The sequence below is a fragment of the Ips typographus genome, linkage group LG1 (genome assembly GCF_016097725.1).
Source record: "Ips typographus isolate SLU linkage group LG1, UJ_Ityp_2.0, whole genome shotgun sequence".
Classification (NCBI taxonomy): Eukaryota; Metazoa; Arthropoda; class Insecta; order Coleoptera; family Curculionidae; genus Ips; species Ips typographus.
Genome location: NC_138422.1, coordinates 7,107,424 through 7,133,709, shown reverse-complemented (window position 1 = coordinate 7,133,709; position 26,286 = coordinate 7,107,424). Strand labels below are relative to the sequence as shown.

Here is a 26,286-nt window from a genome sequence, read left to right as displayed (position 1 = left end):
TCATATTAATAAATATATTTTAATACAAATTCGGAATTTTTATTTCCGACAATAAGTAGACGTTTTTGACCTTATCGAGCACAGGATACGTTCAGTTAAAAAATATTGATTAATTTTATTTTATTTTGAATACACTTGCACTTAACAATATTAAACGGTTATGTTTACGTTCAGTAAAAAAAATTACACTCAAAAAGTAAAAGCTTATAACACAAGAATTACGACACAATTTGAATTAACTTAATTGTATAATACATAAACACCACATTAGTATCATAGTTATATTCAATTTTGAAATCACTTCTCGTAAAGTTATATTGGTTATACAGGGTGTTGAAAAAAGTTAGGTCAACTCAATAATAAATACGTTATGATGGGGTCGTCTACCAAAGGATTTGCTTATGGTAATTAGTAGTTTCCTTTGTGCTAAAAATAAGTGAGTAAAAACCACGTTTTTTTGGTACACCATATACAAAAAAGATCCATGTGACGTAGAAAAGGCCAGTTGCCCCCCGTCTGTCTTATGCTTACAGCAAACAGAGCGAAACAAAACATGTATGGACGTATGTCGTATATAAATTTTTACCAAATGTCAAAGTTTCAACTTCCAAAGTGTCAACATTCTCTGAATCACATTCTTATGTCGTTGCAGGTGGCAGGTTGCCATATTCACTTTAAAATATAGAATGGTCAAAAACAAGACATTATTAGGCAAGTGTTAATAACTGACAACAATGCACTAGTTACAAAGAATGAATAATTCGCCTCCCGACTCTAGTCTTCCACCTACGTACAAGTGAAGAGTCTCTAATTACGTCACGGAAGATCATGCCTGGCTCATTTTAAAATTCTATTTAAGCCTTTTAAAAAAGTACTGGCGATTTAATTAATATTGAAAAGCAAGACTCAATAGCACATTGTAAAGCGTACACTGTATTAAGTTTATATTTTGTGCTTTAAATTTTACTATGATAGACGACACCATTGCTCGGGACATGTTGTTTGATATGCTGTGTTAAAGCATAAATTAAATTTCCTTAGCTAAAAAGATCTTTTCTATAATTTAAATATTCCTACTACAAGATTTTGTGGTAATACTCAAACTAAAAAAATTTAATCAACTAATTTTAGATTCAGTGTATATCAAATACAGTGGCTCTATTTTTCTCAAGTAATCTGTAGTTTTTTTAATGGTTTGACCTACCTTTTTTGTAACCCCATGTAATGCAAAAATCGTATACAGGGTTATTAAATGCAGCAAATAAATACATTTTGTGTACTCTGCTGCTTAATTCACAGAGTTCAGGTAATTTTACTGCGTAATGATCAGTTGTATAGGTTTACCATTTAAAATGAGTGAAACTTGGCGTTTAACTAAAACCTATACCACTGGCCCTAATAATGTGTTAAAATTGTGAATACTTTTTTTAATGCGTAAAATATTTAGTTTTTATTTTTGATATTCGTGCTAAATGAGTTACAATTTTTAAATGTATTCAAAATTATCAATCATTATTTACAAAGCAGTAAAAGAAAATCCATACTCAAGAATTGACCGTTTCTCTTCTCCTATTTTGTAATGTTTCAAATTAGAAACAAGTGACGGCATTAAAGTAACATCTCCAGTAAAGCTTTGCCTTGTTTTGACCATTGCTCGTTAGCGAAGATTGGTGTCCTCTGCGCTGTAAATCCATCTAAAAAGACAAAAAAATATTTGAATAATGACCTTAAAGACTCGAGTAAATTCATTGAAACATTACAACCCTGACATTTTGAAGCCTTTTCAAAACGCTCTGTCTCTCATTAAAGTAAATTCTTCAACTAAAGAAGCGCTATACAGCCTTGGACTGATTTCTCCTTTTTGAAGCGACCGCAAGTCAGAAATATACGGTCGAATTAACATAAGGGTCTGAAGACATCAATGAATCGCAATTTAATAAACACGCGTTTATTTTTACTCACTGGAAAACTTTTATACCTTTGCCAGCAAATGGAACTTCCTAAACAGTGTATACATAAATTATGAAATAAATTAATTATTTTTTAAACGGCTCTTTTTTTTGAAAATGTCTCAAAAACGTCCCTAATTACTTTTCCTTACGTACGATATACACGATCAGTATTACTGTCAGTATATCATCAGTTTATCGAAATTGTCCTCAAACAGTCAATATTAAAGACTGCTTTGTCAGTATTAAATTGAGTGTTGCATAACACTACAATAACTGTATCTGTATTTAGTGTTCCAATATTTTTTTTAGTATTTCTTTTTTTGTTTTGATTTTATCTTGGCATGGAAAAATGGTGAATCTAGCGTCGACCGGCTGGATGTGTTTTTCATGACTGAAAGTGAAACACTCAATACTGATGTTTTTCGTCAGTATACTGACAGTGTAAAAATTTGTCTTCAAACGATCTGTATTTTCATTTCCAAGAATTTTTACAGGCATACCATATTGTTTAAAAGAACAATTTAAAAATATTTAATATTATACATGGTGCTCCAAAAACAAAGATACATCTCTATTTTAGATAATTTTTGAACCCTAGAAGTAAAATAAAGACAACTTACTGCTACTGTCGTCAAAAAGAATGGGACAGCAAAATTTTTTGTCTTTTTTGAGCGGCTATATCTTCAAGTTGTGTAACTGAATTTTAATAATTTTTTTGAGGATTAAAAGGTATTTTCTTTCCCTTTCCGATGATCTAAATGCTATTTTTGAAAGTTGCCACAGATCCGAGAATACAGAGTGTGACTGAGGTGTAGGCCAAAAATCAAAGTCTAAGGCCATTTCTCGCAAACATTTTTTTTTGGATTTCTTAATAACCTTAATCAAGTCTTGTGGTCAATATCTCTAGAGATTTTCGCCAGTTTGGCGATTAAGAAGCGTTTACAAAATGTATTGCAACATTTTTAAAATGTGGTTTATTTTAATTCTCTTGTTTCAAATTCAACAACTTTTTTAGATCTTTTCCGGAAGAAATACGGGATTAGAAAAAATACACTTAAAACTACCGAATTTAAGTAAAAACTTATGAAATGCCTTCATACAGGGTAAATCAAAATAAAATAATACGTTTTATCGTAAATCTTCTTGTTCTGTAATTTTAATAGAAAATAACGGTATCAGAGCATTAATTTCAAAATTTGAATGAGTTAGCAGAAATGGTGAGGGTTTAATGGGAAGAAATTCTCCAAAATTGTTTTGCTAAGTTGGTGGAAGCATGGGTTGCGGAATTGCAACGGACTGCTGGGGAAACTACAAAGTATTAAGAACAAATGGGTTTTGTAGCCCCCAAAGTCATCGTATATGAATGTTTTGGATCTGTTTTTTTTTTCAAATTAAAAACCGTTATTTCCAATTAAATTTACCGAATTTTGATTTTGTATGATTTTTCTAACCCATCCTGTAGAACGCGGTTTATAAATATTCACCTAAAGTAAGTAAATTGAAATGTAATTTTGCTAATCTCATTTTCTCGACTCGATAAAGGTTATTGTGAAATTTAAAAAATTTTTTTGCGAGAAATTGCCTTAGACAAAATTTTTTATTTTTTGACTACACCTCAGTCACACCCTGTATACTCGGATCCGTGGAACTTTCAAAAAGATCATTTAGGTCATCAGAAAGAGAACGAAAATACCTTTTAATCCTCAAAAAAAAATATTAAAATCGAGTGAATCAATTTGAAGAAACAGCCGCTCAAAAAAGACCAAAAATTTTGCTGTCCTATTCTTTTTGACGAGCAGTTTATTAATGGTTTTTGAAATATTTGTAATATTGCAACATAAATAAAAATATTTTTTTCTAAAACACAAATTTACAAAATTCAATTTAATTAAGAGTTAATAACTTAAACACCTTTAATATTTAAGAAAATACTACAGGGTGATAATGAACTGTCAAAAGTAATGGAGGTATTTAAGATCAGATTACTTGGTTATTTTAAATAGCACACCCTGTATAACAAATTACGATACATTTTGGTGTTTTCATTTGAAAATATGCAAACAATTATAGGAATTTTGAAAAAACTGATAAGAACGTTTTAAGTTGCTCTAATTTCTAAACTATGAGTATTAGTCCATAAGTATGTTATTATTTTTTTTCGGCGCATTTAAATTAATTAGAATATACAGCTAATCCTGAATATATCGCTTTGATGTCAAAAAACGTACAAGAAAAAGTGACTATAGAAAAGTGTATAAGGAATTTTGAAAAAAAAAGTGCCTTTTAAAAAATAATGAATTTATTTCATACTGTATAAAGACTGTTTCTGTTGGTAACTAAGTTGAGCCAGCACCAAGTTATTACATTTTTGTTGTCTAAAATAATATAGTTTGGTTTTAACTACGTTTGTATTGTGTAATTTTTTTATTTGAAAACGTCTGGAAACGCCCACCAAGAGTAATTCCAATTAATTACTGTTTAGTTGACGTTCATTGCTTCTTGATCAAAAGGCATTGCGATTGAATAACGGAATAACAAGAATGAAGTGAGATTTGTTTACAATTACAGTTGCACTTTGTTCGTCGGAAATTAAAATACATAATTTCCAGCAATTTTACTTAAAGTGGTTATAGTGTCTGTTGATAACTTGAGTTGGTAAATAACGTCTTTTAGAATGTTTATTTTGTGACATTTCCGTGAATTTGTAATATTTCTTGAATAAAGTAGAATTTTGGTTTAAAATAAAACGAGGATTAGAATCGTATTGTAAAAGCCTATAAACACTTTAAGTTACTAATAATTGTTGAAAGAATCCTTGAGAAATATAAACTTTTGTCGACTTTATCCTGGTTATGGTTAATAATAGGTCTCTCTTTCTACCCACTAAATCTTAGAATATTTTATGCTCTACACCTCTGTACTGAACTATTTTACATAAAATATTGCGTAGTTTACGAGATATAAGTGAGAGATATACGTAAATACGATAAAGTCTTAGCTGACTTGAATAAACTCAGCAAATTGATAAATTTGAATAAAATTAAGTATACCCGTTTGAAACAAATAGAACAAACCAATATCGAGATATTCGGGTTAAAACTATTTCCTGCGAAAGTATTTTATTACATACAGAAATTGTTGTTCAAAAATTATAAGATATAGAAGGGACATGACAAAATTAATATTCCACAAAACCTGTCTTCAAAACAAGTCTGAAAACTGTTTTAACGTATTCATCATTCAAAATTTTTCCCTTTTACACTATGTATACCCAACTTTGAGTATACACAGGTAATTATGAAAAAAAAAAAAATTTAAAAGATGTTAAAGTTTTCATGAGCCAACAGGAACAAGACATATCAATGTGCACTTTTTTCGAAATTGTTTAGACATCATTTACAGCTACTTTTACATGGAAAAACTCATCTTAATATTCTCTAAAACAAATTTACTCTATCGTTGACTCTCGCTGAACTATTAGCATCTAAATTTTGGAATGACCTGTACAGTTTAATACTCTCAAACTCGTAAATAACTAAATTTATTTTAGAAACCTTAAAGAAGAAAAATTTAAACTTAACAATAAATAAACTTTGTGGTTTTAGGGTTATTGCAAGAAGGGCAACGTGTAATAAACTGTTCAGCTTTTATGGCAAACATTACGGCTTCTATCTTCTTCTTGTTGTAAAGATGTCAAAAACTACAGAATGAGAAATAAACCGCGTTAGGAATTTCGTTGCAATTTCAGTGTAATACCATGTTTTGCTAGAATAGGACATACATAATTCGCTTGTGTCCTACAATTTGAACTAAGAGTAAAAAGTTGTTAATGTAATAGTTGTGTTAGAGATTTCATGAGATTATTATAATGTGCGAAACCTAATTTAGATTAGAACAACTACATCATTCAAATGCTTACCTTCTTGCTTTAAATCAATTAAAGATTAAAGTTCGTTACTTCACAACTTGGATCGACAACCTCAAAAGTCTGCAACGCCAGAAATAGGCAAATGATTAATTGAAACTAGTAGTTCTAATACAAAATCGCTATACAATTATACAGATTTGCAAGCTATTTTCCCATTAACCTGCGTATTAAGGTTTTGGAGAGATTATAATTTTATAATGTATGACATCCACCTATTTATGCTCGATTTTCAAATATGTAAAGGAAAATGACAAGTAATTTTTCATATTAAATAGAACTTTTTAGTGATAATTAAAAGCAATGTTTTTCAAAGAAGTTCAATTTTACTTATCTGGAGATGAAATATGTAATTATAATTGGTTTGTGGCTGCCAGTACTTCAAAAGAAAAATTCTCAAATGCATATTTTGCAGAATTAACAACTTACGAGTATATTGCACTATTTGCCTTATTTTGCTACTTCTATTGCTGCTGCTTGTTGATTGATCATTGAACACTACATGATACAAAGTGCGTAATTTTAATAAGAACGTCATTATTTGTGTTGTTATCAACTTAGTGACTTTGTTAACAGATTAAAATCATAATTGAAGTAAACGTGTGTAAAGTTATAATTTCTTAAGTTATGATACACACTTATCTATGTCACAGCACAGTTATTGCAACTGGAAATTTGCGTTTTGTTTAATTTTAACTTTAGTCAAGGCTGTTTTGTTTCCGTCAAAATAAATATACAAAAGAATGGTTTTTCGGTTTGAATAATCTACGATTATTTGTCATTCTGGTAGTAAAGGTTTAGTAAAAATTAGACTGTAATAAATAAAATAGGATTCTTACTGTTCGAACGTCATCGGAGTATAAGTTTCCTGTGCTGCCAAAAACTCCGGGAATCTTCTGACTTTTCTCCTTTTCCTCCTCTTCTAAGGCCTCTTTCAATGCCACCATTAGTCGATTTACTAGCAGAGCGGTTCTTTTTTTGGGAACAATTGTCTAAAAAAAATAATTTGAAAATAAGGAACAAGTATTTTCAGTTTCCAAATATATTTCGCTCCATCTCCATTTTTATGATAAACACAAACCAAATTAAATAAATGATGTCAGTTAGAAATTTCAACTTTATTAAAACGTTTGTTGGTCAGGAGTTTTTTAACTACAATAGTTACTTTATAGTTTGTGAATATAATTTTTTTGTGATAAGAGATTTTTGTGACTTAGACTTTGTGTCACTCTGTCGTACAACGAAGTCTCTTTGAGTAACATGGACTACCGTTTTAAATGTTTAGTTTGTAGTTTTTAATCCTCGATTGAATGATGTTTAGAGAGTCAGATCAAACTCCCAAAACTTAAATAATGAAATATTCCAAAAGTTAGCGCTTTTGTAGTTTTCATAACATCGACAGCGGTAGTCTCCAGTGGGACACCCATGTACAGGGTGGTCCAGTTTTAAGTGTCAATAATTCACCATTCGATATATTCGTCATTATCCTGAAAAACGCTTCCTAAGGAAGATACGCTCCTCCAAATTTCAGTTTAAAAAATCGACACCACGTACAAATTTGAATTGTTTTTTACTGTTTCAAGTTTGTTATAAAAATGTTGACAGTTAAAACTAACTTTTAAACACCCTGTAGTTCAATTCCAGGCACGGTTAGCACAAAGAATACATTAGAGCAATATTCAATTGAATTTTTAATTCAGTAAAAAAGTGAAACAGCAAATTTCAACTTGCATGATAATAATTCCACCCTGTATATCTATTTAATTAGTTTATTACCAGTCTGAGACAATTACCACAGCCTACCTGGGTTAAAGTATCTTTTACTTTAAAATGGTTCAAAAGGATTCAAATCTGGTCAACTGGGAGGTTTACAAGTTAATTTTTGAGACAGGATTTTTGGACTAATTTTACTGACGTTCAATTTTTTAGCACTAGGGGTCGTGTAAAACTAAACTTAATACTTGTGACAGTCCAAATTTGTACTGAATAGTCTAAACTTGTTATTACTTATAGGTGTAGTCGTAAAATTATTTTTTTTAGACTGCAATCCATTTTTGAGTGTTTCAAATTGGATTTCAACCACTAAAAACTGTCCGGAAATCAAGACAAAGATTGTTGCGCATTAACTCATTTTTTACTACTAAAAATAGTCTAAAAATTGACTTTTAAGGCTAGAAATGACTTTACTAAGACTAAAGAGAGTCCAAAAGTGTATTTTCTCTTTAATTGGTGTAGGTACTTGATTTCCTAAACTAAAGTGTAGAATTCAATTAATCTAGTAACAGTCCAAATTTTGGACTTTCATTACTGAAGTCTGAAACTTGACTTTTACTATTACAGATAATCTTACTCGATTTTTCAGTCTTAAAGCATTAACAGTCCGAATTTCTTAGAAATGCTCCAATTTTTTGCACCGATGCGTGTAGAAGTCAATTTAACAGTGAAGAAGCTTGAAATTATATTTTCAAGACTATGGACAATGTACAAACTGGTTTTCAGGGCTGATAAGTCAAAAACTTAGTCGTGAAACTTGATTTTTCAGGCTGAAAAGAGCCTTAAAGCACTAAAAGCAGTCTAGACTTTTAAGAAATACTTAAATTTTTAGCATTGAGGTGTCTAGAAGTCAATTTATTAGTGACAAAGATTGAAGTGACATTTTTAAGCCTAAGAAGAAAGTGAAAATTGTTTTTTAAGTCTGCTAAGTCAAAAACTTGAAACTCTAGTTTCCCAGCTGAAAGCAGTTTTAAAGCACTAAACCAGAGTTGTATGAAAATGAAAAACAAAGTAAAAAAGTGAATATTCATAAACCTAATGTCAATATCCTGTATTAAAGACTATTTTCAAGACTAAAATATTGAAATTTGTGTTCATATTATGAAAACTTCTTCAAATGCAAATTTTAAACATCTGATGTGACTTCATTAGTTCAGAGTCACTTTTTCGTGTCCAAGTCAATTTTGAAAGTTTAAATGTGTGAAATTGTTGTCAGAAATTGTGTTTAGAAAAAATAGTTTTCCATGTCTACAAGTTGATTTTCAATACTAAAGTTTTTTAATTTATCTGAAAGTCTATTTTCAAGACTAAAGTCTTTCAGTTTATCCGGAAACTTTTTAAGTCAATTTGCATCGTTTCCAAGACAATTTTCAAGTTAAAATTTTAGAATTTCCATGATTTGAAAAAAGTTATAATAATGATTAATAAACTGGATGGTTCGTAAAAGTCGAAACTTATTCTTCATTTGAAATGTTAGAAAATAAAGATATCCATGCTTCTCGTTAAATTTGAAACCCTCTGTACTCTCTAGATTTAAAAACATTTTTTTAGAAATTACCACAAATCAGTGACGTATCGTTACTTCAAATGTTGCATTAGTAAAATGGATGAGATACTTTGAATAACTTCAATGTTTAAAATGATTTTTTCTTAAAAATACTAACTTGTCACTAAATTATTTGTCACTTGTCACTAAATATTTTTTATAATATTCAGCACCAGAGCATTTTACAGGTCATTAAGAATACTATACCCAATTGTAAATAAGCCCCAACATCAATTTCTAATATCAGGGTTTATCTACTTTATTCTCATCTTCCTAGTTGTCTATTAATCTAGATGCTAATTATGAATATAATGAGTTTTGAAACTTTAGATAATCAACATTAAGTTGATTGTCATTTTCTTTTCAGATATATTAAGTAATGTCTCGGTTGCAGCATCTTCTTACTAACAATAGTGCCCAACCTTCATCCCAACCAGTATCACAATAAATGATTTAATAAGAAAATGTTGGAATTTGAGATTGCCTGCATAAATTAATAACTACAGTTATCAGAACTTTCTACCATCAAATCAAATTCTTTCATTATTGTTAAAGTTAAGAATCCACTATTTTATAAAACGGGTATTTGTCGTCCAATAAACGTCATTTTCCATTATTCTTCTAAAAATCAGACCTCTCTGGGGGCGGTAAACCGACATAAAATACCACTCAATGGATAAATGGAGTAGCGCCTCAAACATTACAGCGTTAAGCCGGACGTTTTTAGATCACCCCAGGAACCGTTAAAAAGAAAACAAGATTGTTGTCCTATTTACTCCGCGAATTAAGATCGTTGACATTTGTCGGAACGGGACAGAAAAAAACCTTTAATCACAGATCGGCTTCGGAAAATTACAAGCGGGAGAAATAACCTCGACCCCGATTAAGTTTAAAAGCGTTTAATACCGTTTTGAACGTTGATGGTGCAGAAGAATCCAATTAAACACCCATTAGATTATTTCGGTGGATAAAAAGCAATTTTTGAGCTTTCACTGGCTACTACAGTGCAAACAAATAAATGGAGAAACGTTTCAGTTTCTAGCGGACAATGTGGCTTTTCTCCTCTTTTGGGAACCCAATTAACTATTTTAGTTGAAGTTTTGGTATAATTTGTGAGGACGTCGCAGCGAGTTTGCTAAACCCGTGTTATTCTGAATTAAGACTGTCCTTTGGAAGGACACTTTAACCCGTAATCTTATTTATTTAACACCTTCGTACAACAGCTTGTGTCGTAGAATTTATTCAAGCGATTTAAATGGTTTGAGGTGAACGACGGTTAATTATAGGTTATATACCCGTTGTCTTGCTAGTTTAACCAGAAAGTCATTACCAATATCATTACTTAAAGTTTTCCTAGTAGCACACAAATATTGCAAAAATATTTTTATCAATATTGAAAACAACAATATTGCCAAACAATAATAATAATAATAAATAACAGAATACCTGCAACGCTTTCTTTTGAACCTTGATTTCGGATCCAAATGCGTCATGATTCAGAAATGAACTAAAAGACAACTAGAAAATATTGGATCCCATAATAGAGTACGTACTTTTATTTTACTTTTTTTACTTTTTTTGACAAAACCGGACTAATATCTCGCTTACAGATCACAGAATTAGAAAACAATTTATTAAACACGCAACCGAGAAAAATTATTAACCAAGTAAAGAGCAAGTTGTTCAATCAATCAAATCAATCAATTGTTGATATGAATCAAACACTGACACTGACAGTATTTCAAAAAAACTTTTAACCGAAAAGCAAACACCTAGAAAGGGTATTGAAAGCCGAAAGTACATAAACAGAAATATGCAAAAAATGTAATACTCATATTTTCCAAAAAGGCTTCGTTAAAAAAAACAGGGGGTTAAAGTTTTATTTTTTTAGTTTTTTCTTTATAGTTGTTACAATTTTTGACATATTTAGCTTAAATTTGGACTATACTTATCTTGTTATGCTCTACATCTTTGGAATGCCAAGTTTTTGCAAAACTTTACAGGGGGTTTTTTTTTGGGGATTGTGCCCCCTTTTTTCTTCCCCAACATTTTTCTGGAGCGCCAACGACTTCCTTTTAAAAAAAATTCAACATTCTGGTTCAATTTAGAAACTTTCTTGTCTCTTTAATTTTTAACTCAGTTTTTTTCGGTACCTGCCACAGTTTTAGAAAAAAAAGGGTGTTCTGTTCTCCTTTTTCTTCTTCATTTCCATACCTGTAGATGCGTATAAGATGCACTGGGTGATCAAATAAAACAGGAGATCATTAGTATTTAGGCAACTTTTTTTGTTTCTATGAACATCATGGTTATTGTCGTTCTGGCAATTCTTTTATTATTTTTATTGGTATTATTTACATATCACATTAAAATTATCGTTAAAGTGTTGCTTTTCACAATCTAAATATGTCCAGGAATAGAATGCACCCTTTCTCTGATCCTTTCTCCCACCTGGAGCTGCTACTGGAGTCTTGTGCAAAAAAGTAATGTTTTCCACACTAGTTACGTAAATAACTATGACATAAGTCTTTGGAGTCTACCACTGCATTAATGCATTAATCTTCGTATCGAGTGAAATGTTTTAATACTTTGTTGATGCGTCCCTAAAGTCAATTTAAAATGAAATTGAGTTAGTCAAAAGTTTAAGTGGTTTGGTAAGTTTAGAATGTCTCCTACTTCTTGAATAATACAACTTTTGCATATAAGTCATACTAAACTGCTCGTCAAAGTTGGTCACTTTTGAGCGGCTGTTTTTTCAAATTGATTCACTCGATTTTAATAATTTTTTTAAGGATTAAAAGGTGTTTTCTTTCTTTTATACGGCCCTTAATCACCAAACTGGCGAAAACATTAGAGATATTGACCACAAGGCCCGATTAAGGCTATTATAAAAAAAAAATTTTTTTACTGAATTTTTCATTTTTTGACTACACCTCAGTCACACCCTGTATATTCGTTTATATCTTCAGTAGGTACATATCTTAAAATTTACTAATAATTAACGTTAGTTGTTTAACATTTTTGTGCTATTACTAATTTAAATTTATATTCAATTTCAATTTAAAGCAAAAATATAAAACAATCAGGTTTTCTGATAATTTTTACCCAACAATTTAAATACAAAACGTTTTTAATAATATCATCAGGGGACATTGGTTTTGAGCGCTCACTTTAATAATCGAAAATTAATTAACGCCCTTTTCCCATTTAATTAAGATAGATTAAATCCGCCAGTCACTATTATACTACGGGCTGCAAATTCCACTAAGTGTAGGTAGGTAGTGTCGACAAACTTCGTTAATAATAAATAAACCATCGTCACCCTTTAGTAAGAATAGAAAGAACAAAAACATAAATTTTTGTAAAAAAGTAATTATTAAATCTTAGTTAAGAATTTCTAAGATAATCGAACAATCTATTGTCGCGTAAATAGTTTAGGCTTCTTGAATGTTAGTATACAGTGTGAGGAAACAGACTAGCGAAACAAAATTGTCTGGAAACATCACTAAAGTTGTATTTTGAGCTGTTTTTAAATTATTTTTTTGTCTAACTTTTAACGTTTCTCTTGACACTAATGCAAGATATTAATTTAACTTCATTAAAACCAAGCTGGTACACTAACAATCATAAGAACACTTTTTATCAGATTTTTACAAGAATATAAGAATAAAATTTGACCCACATGTTTAGATTTTGTTAAGTTAAAATGTATTTGACACTAATTACTCACTTTCATGCACATAAACGTACACAAATTGATGATCATCCCTAAAACCTAAAAGGCTGTAATCATCCTTGTCATGTACTTAATAACCAGGAACTTTTTTGCTTTTAACTTTTCGCTAATTTCAACATTGTTTAGGCAAACGGTGCAAACGGCAATTACTTGTTGCACCATCGTAAATTAAGCGATTTTGGTGAATTTGTCTCGCACAACATGCACGAATACTGATTTACATTATTATCAACATTAGGCACTAAAGTGCCTCTTTGTCTAATATAAAAGTCAGTACTTTTTAATCGTTTCTTGTTTTTCTTTATATCCCTTTAATGGATAAACTTTACCAGATAACACAAAACTGAACTGCACTTTTTAATATTTCCACTGCACTAGAAAACTTTACATTAAAAATTAAAACGCGTTTATTTATATTAAAAAAGCTACAGTACAATTAAAATATCGTCAGGGCGTAAAATTCAAGGTCCAAAATAGAGGGGGTGGATTGAAAATGAAGGAAACGCTGTACAGGATTTTAATTAAGAATGTAGACAGTGAATTACGAGTAAACTAGCCAGTCTCCCGCTATTACGTTTTTTCTTGTTTCGTTTCTACTTTTACGGAAAAACGTTTCCTGGGTATTAGATTACTGGCTTATTTAGCAACGAGACGGAAAAACAAACATAGAAATCATGATACTTAATAGGAAAGATAGCGAGTATTTTCCTAGTTTATGGGAAATTAGTGTTCTTTGATACGGATATGGCAAATGATAGTAAATTAAAATTGACATTGTTGCTGGAAGGCTAAAAATTAATTGTATTTTTTGCTATATTAATCAAGATCATATGACAATAAACTTTTAGACAACAAGTGTGAAAAGCAATACTTCTCCGCAAGCTTTTGCAGTCGAGTGTGCAAAAATGCTTTCCACAAGTGTGTTGGCACAAAATATGTTCTACGAACGGTTATAAATTATAAATTATTCCTGATTTTCATTACACTCATTTGAAAATAATACATATTTCTTTTGGAGCGTGCTGTTGACTTTGACAAAAATAAATCAAAACTTTGGGCGGTTGATACAACAAATTCAGGAAGAATTGTAACTTTTTTATTTGAATTCGTATAGATTTCACTAAAACGCCATTAGAAAGTTTATTTTACCTAATTTAAGGTCCTTTAGTATAAATATGCCTTTTGCTGTGCATTAAAACCCTCCTGGAGCAAAATAAAAATTTGCCAAAATTGCACTTTTTGCAAAAATTACATTTTTTTCATTTTTGAAAAATTGTAACTTTTTTATTTGGACTCATATAGATTTCACTACAACGCCATTACAAAAAGGATAAAAAAAAACTACAAAATGAGCAAAAATTGGCCTCTCTAGCTCTTCATGTTACCGAGATATTGTATTTCAAAAAATAGTAAAAAAGAACCCTAATTTTTGAATCAATTTTTTTGAAAAATGAAAAATTCTAAACTGCTTTTTTTTGTACTTATTTCACCTAAGTTAAGGTCTTTTCGTATAAATATGCCCTTTGCTGTGCATTGGAACCCTCCTGGAGCAAAATAAAAAATTGCCAAAATTGCACTTTTTGCAAAAATAGCATTTTTTAAATTTTTGAATGATTGTAACTTTTTTATTTGAACTCTTATAGATTTCACTAAAACGCCATTAGAAAAAGAAGAATACGTATTTTATTATTTTTTAAAATACTAATTCTAATAACAAGAATTAAATAAAAAGATTCAAATTTCATAGTAACATTTAAAACGCCCGCTAGATATGACGTAGACGGTTTTCTACCAATTAGGTTAAAGGAGCCACTTCTATCATCAGCTTTTTCTAGGCCCGCTGTTGCCAGTTTGTAAACTTTTACCGATTCAAATTAACTTTGACAAATTAGAAACGATAAAAGACGGTATTTATTTCTATAATCATCTCAGTGTTTACAGTTTTTAAGTTTCTAACAATCACACTAGACTAAAGACATTATGTCAAATTGACATCAAATTACAATTTGTCCAGTGAAATAAAAAAGTTGTCGTGTCGTGGTATAAAACGTGTTATTTGGCAACATTGCACTCTGCTGACTTCACTAGTGACTTGACTTTGAGGATATAAATCAGCTGATCGGAAGATGCTGTCAACCATCAGACAGCCATAGCCAATAAAACTGCTGAAAGTCGTCTACGTCATATACGCGGCAAAACCGTCGATTTGAATTTATTTACGCATTTTCAAAGTCCTGTAAATTACCAAAAAACCTTCTTTTTTATAAATAAGCTACAAATTCCGACATTTCAAACTAAGCTTCCCAATTTATATGCATTGAAACGCAGTTTTACGTTATGTGGGATGAGCCCATTAAAAGTGAGTTAATCGCACTAACGCGGAAAGTTTAATTTTCTGCACTCATATGCGTGAGAAAAATTTCTACTATAACTTGGTTCAGTGTATTTTGATGATTTTGATTAGTTTTTCATAAACATTTTTACTGTTTTATTTGGTTTGAACTGCGTTTATGGTTCATTACCTTCTTCTCTGAATAACGATTTATCCATAATGCTGATTTTTATTTATTTATGTTTACGTCACTATTATTAAATATTGAATTTATCTAGAAATAGATATTGTTATAATACCTCTTCTCTAGGTTATCCTATGGGTCAGTATTTTCATCGGCATTTCCAATAAAGTAGAGTACGTAATACAAGAAAAAAACGAGGTGTAGGGAAAAAATAGCTTAGAATTCAATTCTCAAAATTGAAAAACATTATTATTATTTAAGAAAGTGTTAAAGTTCTATAAAGAAAATATGATGACCTGATATTTAAAATATATAACAACAAATTGGGATGTAACTGGTTTTGTGATTTTTCTTTTAAAATTTCTATTTTAGTAGCTCATTTTTTATTTAAAAACTCAAACCGAGTGAGCAAGATGCATGTTTCATATTTTATTTTAGTTCCTATTATCCTAATATTAGCTACTTGATGTATCAAACAAAAAAACCTTACAATAAACTGCTTTATTGGTCGAACAAAGTATGTTTGACGATTGATACACAACTAAAGTTTTATTTATCTCGTATATTTACAAGGAAGTTTATTAGCAGATGGAAATACTGGCCCTTGTGACAAACAAAATGTAGTTTTTTAACCTAATAAGGTAAAAAGAGAAAAAATAAAGCAACAATAGACATAACTTCTTGGCCTTTATCAATCTAAATATAAACACTCAGACTTGTTTTGTCTTTGTAAGTAATATCGGATTATTTTAGACTAGATAAATATGGCAGACTATTTATTTTGGTAATAACGTAAGTTGTTGTTTGTTAATCACCTGAAGTTTCGAGCTACAATCGTTCCGAATCTCCAATCATGCAAATTCGAGATGGATTAAGGAAGACCGTTCGCAGTTAATTAGCTGTACTAACAAAGATTTCTAATATGGAGGTAAACAAGTCAGCCAATTTCCTTAATTTGTTGTTCACATTTTTAACAAATGTGGCCTTCAGACTATCAGAAAACCAAAACCGTTTTTCAATTTTTCTAAAAGTGTAATTGTGACCCTATCTAGATATATTTTCAGTAAACTTTCAAGAAACTTTAAGTGTATACCTTACATTTCTGTTCAGAATCTATTATCTGGATATGACGAAAAGACAAATAAAAAGTCAATGTTATGAATACAGAAGCACACGTCAATTATTACACTGTTATGTCATGCTATTTTACTTTGATTTTTGTCATATAACATCCCGAAACATGAGTTAGAATTAATTACATGTCAAACAAAGTCGGTTACCTAAAATCCGCTCTCTTTCATGGATAATAAGTTTAGGAAGAGAGCTGACAAGGAGTGAAACCACCAACAAGTGGATATTGAACTCTCGTTGGATGACGTTGCACCTGGTTATACTCCAACGCCGTTTTGGTAAGACATATTAAGGAGGAAGGAAATCCGAAACTTCTAATGGCACGCCAAACAGTGGAGGAAGTATTTTTTTAACGATGTGAAACCTGGCCTGCAGCTTCTTTTTAGTTTGCTCACTGATTTTCCACCGCAAATTTATGGGTGATAATTTGTATACGCATTTCCCAATCGATTGGATTAATCTTGTTTACCGCTTTATGAAGACTCGTGACATTCGAGACTCGATTTGCCCTAACGATATTTTTCTGCTGGCAGTAAACAAATTTATGTTTTGGATGGTAAGTTATGATTGCTGCACCATAAAATCATTGTAACTAAAAATTTCAAAAGTGATTAATACAAATGGATAGAAGTGATGTGCTTATTTCATCCCTTTCCACACTTTTTCTCTCATCTACACTATGATTTTTTTAAGTTGTGACGTCAATACATAACATTTTTCAATTATTAAACATATTTCTATTGAAACTCAATCCATATCAAGGATGTGTCAATTAATTTTCCATGCACGCCTGCACACTTTTCCTAAATCGCACTTATCGAAGGCAAAAAAAATTCCATCTATTTGAAATCGATTTGTCACACCTGTTATTTGGACCAAAACGATAAAATGGTCAGAATATTTCGGATCGGGACAGTGCATGTGATTTATGGTTGTTTTCTCAATGAAGATCATCGTTCTTTGCCTCTAACGTCAGTCGTCGTGTATTGATGCGAAAAACGTAATATAAGATGGTCAAATTTACGTAGGATGTGTTTGTGTGTGTGGGAATGTGTTTGGATGTTTAGCAATGAAACTAATGCTAAACACATAAATAGAAAATTTTATACTAAATTGGTATTTAAGTAACCATTAACAAAAAGTCCGACTTTGTTTATTGAAAGACTTACAAGGAGTTACTAAAAGTGGTGTCATCATTATTTTTTTATAGTTAATCAACAAGTAATTCACTAGGCAGGTTCAAATAATTGAAAATCGTGCCGAAAACATTTTCTTGTACAGGGTGGGTCAAATTGGACATTTTTAAATAAAAACTGCCTTTCTTAAAAGCAATTTGTTAAATTTGACAAAAATCTTGTTGGCGGAAACTGTTTATCTTTATTTGTCATCGTTTGGAAAATATAGAATGTTTTTCAAAATTTCTCTTTCTTGACAGGAGCGTAATTTTTTTACATCTAACAAAAAAGTGCAAATAAGAAAAGTTGTAAGAAATTTGATCCTCCACAAGATTGTATTAAAATGTTTTTGCATTTAAGGGCCTTTTTAAGGGATTATAAGGCAAAAGGTCACAGAGTGCACCAAACAGTTTTTTTTAAAAAATGCGCAAATTTGAACCTCGTATTCTACGTCTAAAAATATCTATAGTTTCCCATAAACTATATTCCAAAAATTCTACATTAAGCAAATATAGGGTGTTAAAGTTTTTAGGGTTTTGGCCCCCTTTCTTCTTCCACAAACTTTTTATCTGGTGCGCCAATAATTTTTTTATTAAACATTTAAATTTCTTGTTCAATTTAGAAACTTTTTGCCTCTTTACTTGATTCCGTACTTGTCACAGTTTTCGAGAAAATTACAAATTTATCAGAAAAAACACCAATTTCTCTACCAATGTGCATTATGAAATTGAGATAAATAAAAATGCAATTTGCTTGAAAACGATCATGTCCCTTAATTCCTGACATGCAATTCTCAAGAATGTAGGATCTTAAAGAAGAAAGATTTATGAATATTCTTCAAAGAAGCTCCGTTTTGGTTTTCACCCTGTATCACTTAAAACATTTTTACTTACGATCATCAATGTAAATGGCCAATTACGCATAGTTTCCAATGGCCAATTCATAGTTTTAAGGTCGGCCATAAACCAACTGTACTACATCCCAAAAGTTGGAAAAATCTTTTTTTGTTTTCTTTTTTTACTTTTTCAGAGTATATTAGATGAAGATCATCGCGTAATGCATTGTTCATAGAGTTTTAAGTAAATACCAATTCGTCTAGAATATAATCTGCAATAGCAAACACATCAAGAAATGTTACTGAAAGTACTATAAATTATGCCCATTCCGGTGTTGAATGTCTGATTTCTGAATCTCACAGAATTTTGCGAAACTATATGCAGTCTAATTTTATGACAAGGCTCTAAATCCCTTTGTCATCAAACAGGAAACTCGTTTATCGCTCTATCGTGGCCAACGTCTCTATTATCGAAAAATTACAAAAAGAAAAATTCGGAAAGTGTGATTCATTAACCAAATCAACAAACGGGTCTCCCTGGAGAAGTTTGTTTTAATTTTCAATAGATCGGTTTGAAAATTGGAATTGTGTCCCAAATATTTGAAATCTATTTCCTTATAAACAGTAGATATGCATACAAATTCCACTTTCAATCTTCCGTAAATCAATAATCAGCCTCTTCAAAACTTTTGAAAATTTGTAAAATCTCTTCTGTAAAACTTTGTATAAATTATTAATGGTTACAATACCAGTATAATATTGCGAGATATAATTTGTAGGGACTTTACAATTTTCTGTTAAATTGCCTGCCGGTCAATTTTTCTAGTGAAAAAATGTCTAAAGGAACTAAACACTTATAAAATAAAATAAACATGTCATGTCAATGAATTCGATCAGAGTGTCCAAAAAAAGTATGAATAGAGTTGCTAGGTCCTGGCAAAAAGGAATAGGAATCTCAGTGTAAGGCAGAAAAAAATAAGGATGATAATCCTACAATTTTTCTTCGTTTAAAAATTATCTAATTCAGAAAGCTCTGCTCTACTGTTTTAAGAATATCGAGGACAGAGGTAACTTATAAATGGAAATTTAGTCAAGTATTACCTATGAGAGAGAAACCCCATTATTGTAAGACCGTTTAACATTAATTTTTAGAGAAATTAACCAAGATTTCCATTATCTACTAACCTAACATTACAAAGTTAAAAATCTCACCTAAGCATGCGAAACTTAAAAGAACTCGAATTTTGTCGTTTTAACTGTTAGGAGTTAGTATACAGGGTGTTCCAAATTTTAATCAGAAAATTGTTGCAAATAATAAGGAAGGATTAACAAAAAATAAATTTTCCTATAAACATGTTTCGTCATTTGTTTGAGTGACTAATTTTAATAAAAATTTAAAACATTTTCAAAGTGCGTCGCATTAAGAAGTACTATTTATTGGTATTTTTTAACTGATGACAACATTGAAAACAAGTAGTTTCAAGTTGATTTTATGAAAATTTTACCAGAGTTCTTTGTGTTTTAGCAGGAGACCAATTGTCACGATAAAAACTTGTGTCACCCCATATTAAATACAGAGTGATGCACAATGCTTTAAACGGTTATAATATTAAATATAAAAAAATTTTAAAATTTGGCAAACTTAGGATAAATTAAATTAATGAGTCGTTTAGCTGAAATAATTCACCTGAAATTATTGACATAATAAGTATACCAGCTTGATTGTTTTAATTAAAATACCTTGTAGATTTTTACTTCGTTTAATTAGAAGAAGCATTTTATTAATGAGTAACACAGTTGATATATCTGTTGTTTCAGGAAAATGTTTTTCTTTAAGAACATTGTCAACTTTTTAAAATTATTGACACAAATCAACCAAAAAAAACATATTATTTAAGTGAGATTAATATAATTATTTCTGAATTAATTTAATAAAGCTTCTGCCATTTCGCTTATTTCTAATGTTGTTTATTATAATTGCATCAGCAACTGTAATATTAATATTAATTATACATGAATTAAGAAGATGAGAAGAAATGGCGATAAAACACACTTTCTTATTAGTTGAACACATTCATATGAGAGATTAAGCCCCATGAACCATTTAGGCAATTAAAAACCTATATTTACGAAACGATCTAAACCGCTCATCAAAAAGAATGGGACAGCAAAATTGTTGCTTGACGAATAGTATTTCCCTTTCTGATCACCTAAATATTTTGAAAGTTGCCACTGATCCGACTGTACATACAAATATAATATATTTTTAAAAATAAAGTTATTTTTACTTATTTTGTTTCAAATTCAACAATTTCTTTAGACTTTTTTGCAGGAAGAAAAGCGGCATTAGCAAGATTACATTTAAAACTACCCAATTTAAAAAAACGACTTAATATCTGAGTTATACAGGATGCCCCAAAAACTACACAGGTACAATTTTACTTACCGGATATTCATCGTAACGAATTCCCATATGATATTCAGAATAATCTTCATTCAATCCATCAGAAACAATATCTCTCTTTTGAATGGTTTGCGACGTTTCTATTGGAATGATAGCGGCCTCTTTCAGGGATGACAACGAGATGACGCAATGGATGATTAGCACAACTGCTGCAGGATACATTATCTTCAGGAGCTCGATTATACTAGTGTAGATTCATTAGGTGATCTAAAAAAAGTTATATTTTAGTAGTATATGAAGGTTTTTTTTTGATAAAGCTATATTAAATACCATAACAGTAGCAGAAAAATCCGTTTCAAAAAGAAATGATTCCAAAACCTACACATAAAAATGTCTGGTAAAAAAGTGTACAATTTGTACATTAAAATTTCGAAATTCGCTTCTCAAAAAACTCAAAAATTTTCTGCTTCATTTTTCCTTAACCCGTCCAACCCACCGTCGACTATCAATCTCCCTGTATACCAGACTTTTGCTTTGTGGATTATAGTTATTAATTATATAAGGAGATTAACAAGCCTTTAAAAAGGTCATCGGCATTATCAAAAAATGAGTGAGAATCTCTTTATTCCTGCTGAAATCCAACAAGAAGGTCAAGAAGCAACTTCATGTGTGCTACCAGCGAAAAGTAAAAGTGTATACGAGAAGGAATTGGTGGAATTCAACAACTGGAGAAAAAAAGGGGTTAGCAGAAGGAGTAATTACAGAAGAGGTTCTAATATCCTATTTTTTTAATGAAGAAACGGTTTGCTGCTTCTTCAATGTGGACAAAATATTCGATGTTAAAATCTATGTTAAAAGTGCATAGAAGTATTATAGTAAACTTACTTCATATTTTTTTTAAAATCCGCATCAAGAAATTACAAACCGAAGATGGCAAAGATACTGGAGAGAGAGCAAATTGAAGATCTTTTGAGAAAAGCACCGGATCAGAAATATTTACAAGTTAAGGTAGGAAGTTCACGATGTTAATATTTCAATTTACATATGAAATGTTTTATTTTGAACCTTTTACAGGTTGCAACGATCATGGGAGTCGCAGGTGCTTATCGATGCAACGAATTAACCTTTTTGGATATCAGCCAAGTCCAAGACAAAGGCAGTTACTTCCATGTGCTCATTCCGAATACGAAAACAAACATTTCAAGAAGCTTCACGATTATTGAAGAAGCCTTTTCAGTCAATGCTGTAGAAATATGTCAAGAATACATAAATAAAATTATTTATATACTTGACAAAATACATGTAGTTTTCTGTGACTTTAGAAATAAACCTCTAAAAAGGTAAATTTCATCTCTTTTCAGTATCGCCTACGATATATTATACTTGGTAAAAAACGTTTTTCTTAAAAGGCAATCGAAAAACAATAAAGCAATCTTTATAAAGTGTTATAGTGAGGAAAAACCGAGAACGTCGGAAATTGGTCAAAAGTTGTAAATTATCGTATCTTTAAACAGTATTTTTTGAAAATTACTTTTTAATGAACTATTAGTGTAATGAACATGCAAGCAATCGCAGAATATGAGTATACAAATGGGAGAGGGCGTTCATTTATGTTACGACTGCTCCTGCATTTGGAATTTAAATAGAAAGTCCTTTGATATAATCTGTACAGTTTAGTTATGATAATTTAACCAAAAAAAAGAGATTTCATTTTTAGTAATTTTTCAGACTTCTTTGAAACGTTTTCCTACCATTTATTTTCTCAAATTACTAGTTTTTGAAACGATTTTTTCTGATAGACTCCAAAAATTGTAACTTCTAATTCTAAAAAACGAAGTAATTCATCAACTCCCAAGATGTTTAGAAATCATAGGAAAAACTAAAATAAAAATTAACCATTAAAGGAAAAACAAATATTTTTGAGGTCAACAACTCAAGCTTTGAAATATGAAAGAAAATTTTGGCAATTTGACGCCATAATTAAAAAAAGTAAGTGTTTTATTAAGATTCAGATCCTGCATAGTATATTCCGTAAATTTAAGCTCCAAATCATGAAATTAGGCTTGTAAATGTATTCACTTTTACTTTGAAACTTTTCAAGACTATTTTGCATGGTTACATATGAACATAACCATAAGTTTCATGTTTTTTACGTTAAAGTCAGTGTTTGTTTAGTTTACATTGAAATGTTTTTGTACAATTGCGCTCAGTAATTACTATTTCCTGAAAGTAATTATTTGGGTTTTTTAAAAGCAAATTTAGATTTAGATTTTTCTTAGAAAGAAAATAGTTAATAGACCTCAACTTAAGGACATTCTTAAGTTGACTTAAAACAATCTGCAGATGGGTCAAAAACGTGAAAATTATCTTTCAAAGAATGACTGGTTTCTTAATTTATTTTTTATTTTGTTTTCTTAATTTCTTAATTTGTTTCGTAATAAATATAACGTCATTTTGATCCACTTTTGCCTCAAACTTTTCTCGGTTCTTATGGCAAAACCCATTAATAAACTGGCTGACTTCAAGCAGTATAATATTTGTTGATTTTGCTGTAAATAAAGCCTTCTGGGAAGAAAAGGAATGAAATATTTAAACCTGCTGTAGATGTCCTGTAGAAGTTTTGACAAAAGACAAAAACAGCAAATTTGACATAACATTTTTGCTAGTTTTGCACTGTTCGTTCTTGAATTAGTTTTATGAATAAATTCATTAATATCTTTGACAGCAAACTGCGGTGTAAAAGCTAATTAACTAAAAATTTTAGCTATGTATACTGTCGAAAATTTGACTGAATTTGATTATTAGTTTCAGTTTTTAATGAAATGTGTTTTACAGTTGGTTTCAGTAATTACTACTTTCTGAAACTAATTTTTCTGGTTTTTAAACAAAAATGTTTAGAGAAAAACCTAAAATAAAAAAAAATAAAAAATTAACACACAAAAACAAGAAAAATAAGTGTTGCAAACATTTCTTCTATTGGTTTGATTAATTTTTAATTAAGAAATCAATTGATAGAAAAGAAGTTGTGTGTATGCAAAATCTGTTAAAATATCACTAACAATTTTAAATTAAATAAGTAAAGTATGTACTTACCTAGCGCTTAAGTAAAAAACTCTCGAGAAAAGTAAACTTGCAAACTTTCAAGCACTTACGAGTTACAAAAATTAGTAAAATCACTGTACGGCAACTATTTTGACTAAATCAATTTACGTAACCTAATTTGGCACACCAAAAATCTACCGGGTGATTATTTATTGAACTAAAAACAAATACAAGTTTCTAAGAATTGCGACAAATTGCAAAGTTATAAAATATTATTTATAAAATATATTTTAATAAACCAATAATTTTTGAGATATCTACTGGGGTTCTTATCGGTTTAGCTCAAAACGTGCCAGTAATATACACTGTACTTGCAACTTCCAAAGTAGAGCTTTTAAACGGTCGCCCCCGACTACGCAACAGGAGAACGCGCAACTTTCAACGTAACTTTACGGTTTTCTACGGAGTTTCCTGCAATTCGGTGATTAATAGAAACTAAACTTGTTTCGCCACATAAAAAAAGTAAATTGCAACCCTAAAACTATGCTCTATTATCACTGAAATGTAAATTAATTAGTCACTGTAGCGGTTAGTTGTGCAAACTAAGTTTAAAATGTTAGAGTATTTTACTATATGGATCTAGTCAAAAATCAGAATTAAGTACAATTGAACCTTTTAATTTAAATTTAAACCGTTTTTTTTTTTTTTTTCTTTTTTTTTTTTGAGGAAATTTAAAATAAGTCTTGGTAGTACTGTTCTATTTTTTATCAAACTTATTCTAGCCCTACCAAAGTAAAACGAATAGTGACTTTATAATAAAACCCCCTAAAACAAATTATCGTCCCCCTTAAGCCTTCAAAATTAACTTTTTCTACTGATACCATGCAATAAATAAAATTAATAATACAATTTTTTAACGACTGTTTAATAATATGCTTATTATTCACTAGTTTTGAATAGACAATAATACTCAATACCTACCCGTGAGTATTGAGTCACTACTCACTGGTTCAGTCCACCTGCGGGCACCACCGAGGTATAGCCAAAATCAAAGTAAAATGAGTGACGTAACAGTGTAATTCAAACCTAAATATTTTCAATGTAACATTTGTAACGTTTCCTTTTTCATTTGTCACATTCAAAAAATCTGAGTGTCATTCCGTACCTTTTCCAACCACATAATCTTTAAGATACCATTGAAAATAATACATCTTGTATATTATTCGATTCCAAAAAAAGATACAAAGAAATGGATCTATTGGGGTCAAGTTGTGCAATTTCAATAATCTGCCGCTAAAAAAATTCGAAAAATTGTGAGAACTTATGAGATTTAAAATTATTTACTAGTTTAGTGGATTATATGACTAAAAATAAATGCCACTTTTCCATTATCAGACAAACTGTCACATGATGACAAGGAGCTCGCTTTGTTCTAATCAATTATTGATATCATATCCAAGACACTATTTGTGAAAATGCTTTTATTTATTTCTTATTATTTTTAATAAACTGTAACATATGAACCGTAACATTTGATATATCTCCGAATCCAGCAAAAAACATTTAAAAGAAGTAAAGCTATAAAAAAAACTGATGATGCTTTCCAAAAACCGAAACGTCTCACAGATGATATTGCCACGTTGCAGAGGAGAAAAAAGGACAACCTGTCTCTCACCAAATAAGTGATGAAACAGTGACGACAACTCTGTGACGTTATTTAACAGTTTATATCACCTGATCATCTATTTTAAAGTTATTTTTAAGACACTCTATATAAGAACAAAAATGTTGTGTTTTTCAATAAATTTCAGAACTAAACCATAACACATCATCGTAATCAGAACGAGTGCAATTCTAAAATGTGAATGAGATGATGTCCAGAAACATTCAAGATAATGAATAAGTAACTAAAAACCTAAAGGTGGAATCTCAAATATAATATTGCCATGTTGTAAAGAAAAAAAAATGATTATAGGTCATAGCAAAAGATCAAATAAAATTTTATTTTTGTTAAGGTTTCAGCGTTTTTTAGTTTTTAAAGCTGCGATTTATTGAACTCCAAATTGGACTGCTTTGCCCCAATAACCGTTCCTCGTATATCTTCAAATATCCGAGTTTCCGATGGTGGAGCTCGAAAAACGGACACCCTGTATAACAAAGAAGATTCGCGGTTATTTAGACAATTGGATTTTTCGCTCATTCTTCAAAACGTGACGTATGTCTCTCTCTTTCACATACAGTTGAATTACGACCT

The 26,286-nt window shown here is 30.3% G+C and overlaps 1 protein-coding gene across 1 annotated transcript; it reads right to left on the bottom strand.

Moving 5' to 3' along the window:
* On the bottom strand, positions 1-24,420 carry AstCC (Allatostatin double C). The gene is made up of 4 exons (XM_081994815.1): positions 24,084-24,420; positions 21,033-21,257; positions 6,717-6,869; positions 1-1,694 (listed from the first exon to the last, which is right to left on the bottom strand). Exons 2-4 carry the CDS (start codon positions 21,210-21,212, stop codon positions 1,590-1,592), a joined length of 438 nt encoding a protein of 145 aa, XP_081850941.1. The 5' UTR covers positions 21,213-21,257; positions 24,084-24,420; the 3' UTR covers positions 1-1,589.
* Positions 24,421-26,286: the final 1,866 nt, after the last annotated feature.

What these genes read in the sequence shown, in the direction of transcription:
- AstCC (XM_081994815.1), bottom strand. Translation starts at nt 21,212, where the DNA reads ATGTATCCTGCAGCAGTTGTGCTAATCATCCATTGCGTCATCTCGTTG. An exon ending in TTCGTTACGATGAATATCCG is followed by an intron (nt 6,870 to 21,032) that starts GTAAGTAAAATT and finishes TATTTTTTTTAG; the next exon opens with ACAATTGTTCCCAAAAAAAG. An exon ending in ACTCCGATGACGTTCGAACA is followed by an intron (nt 1,695 to 6,716) that starts GTAAGAATCCTA and finishes TTGTCTTTTTAG; the next exon opens with ATGGATTTACAGCGCAGAGG.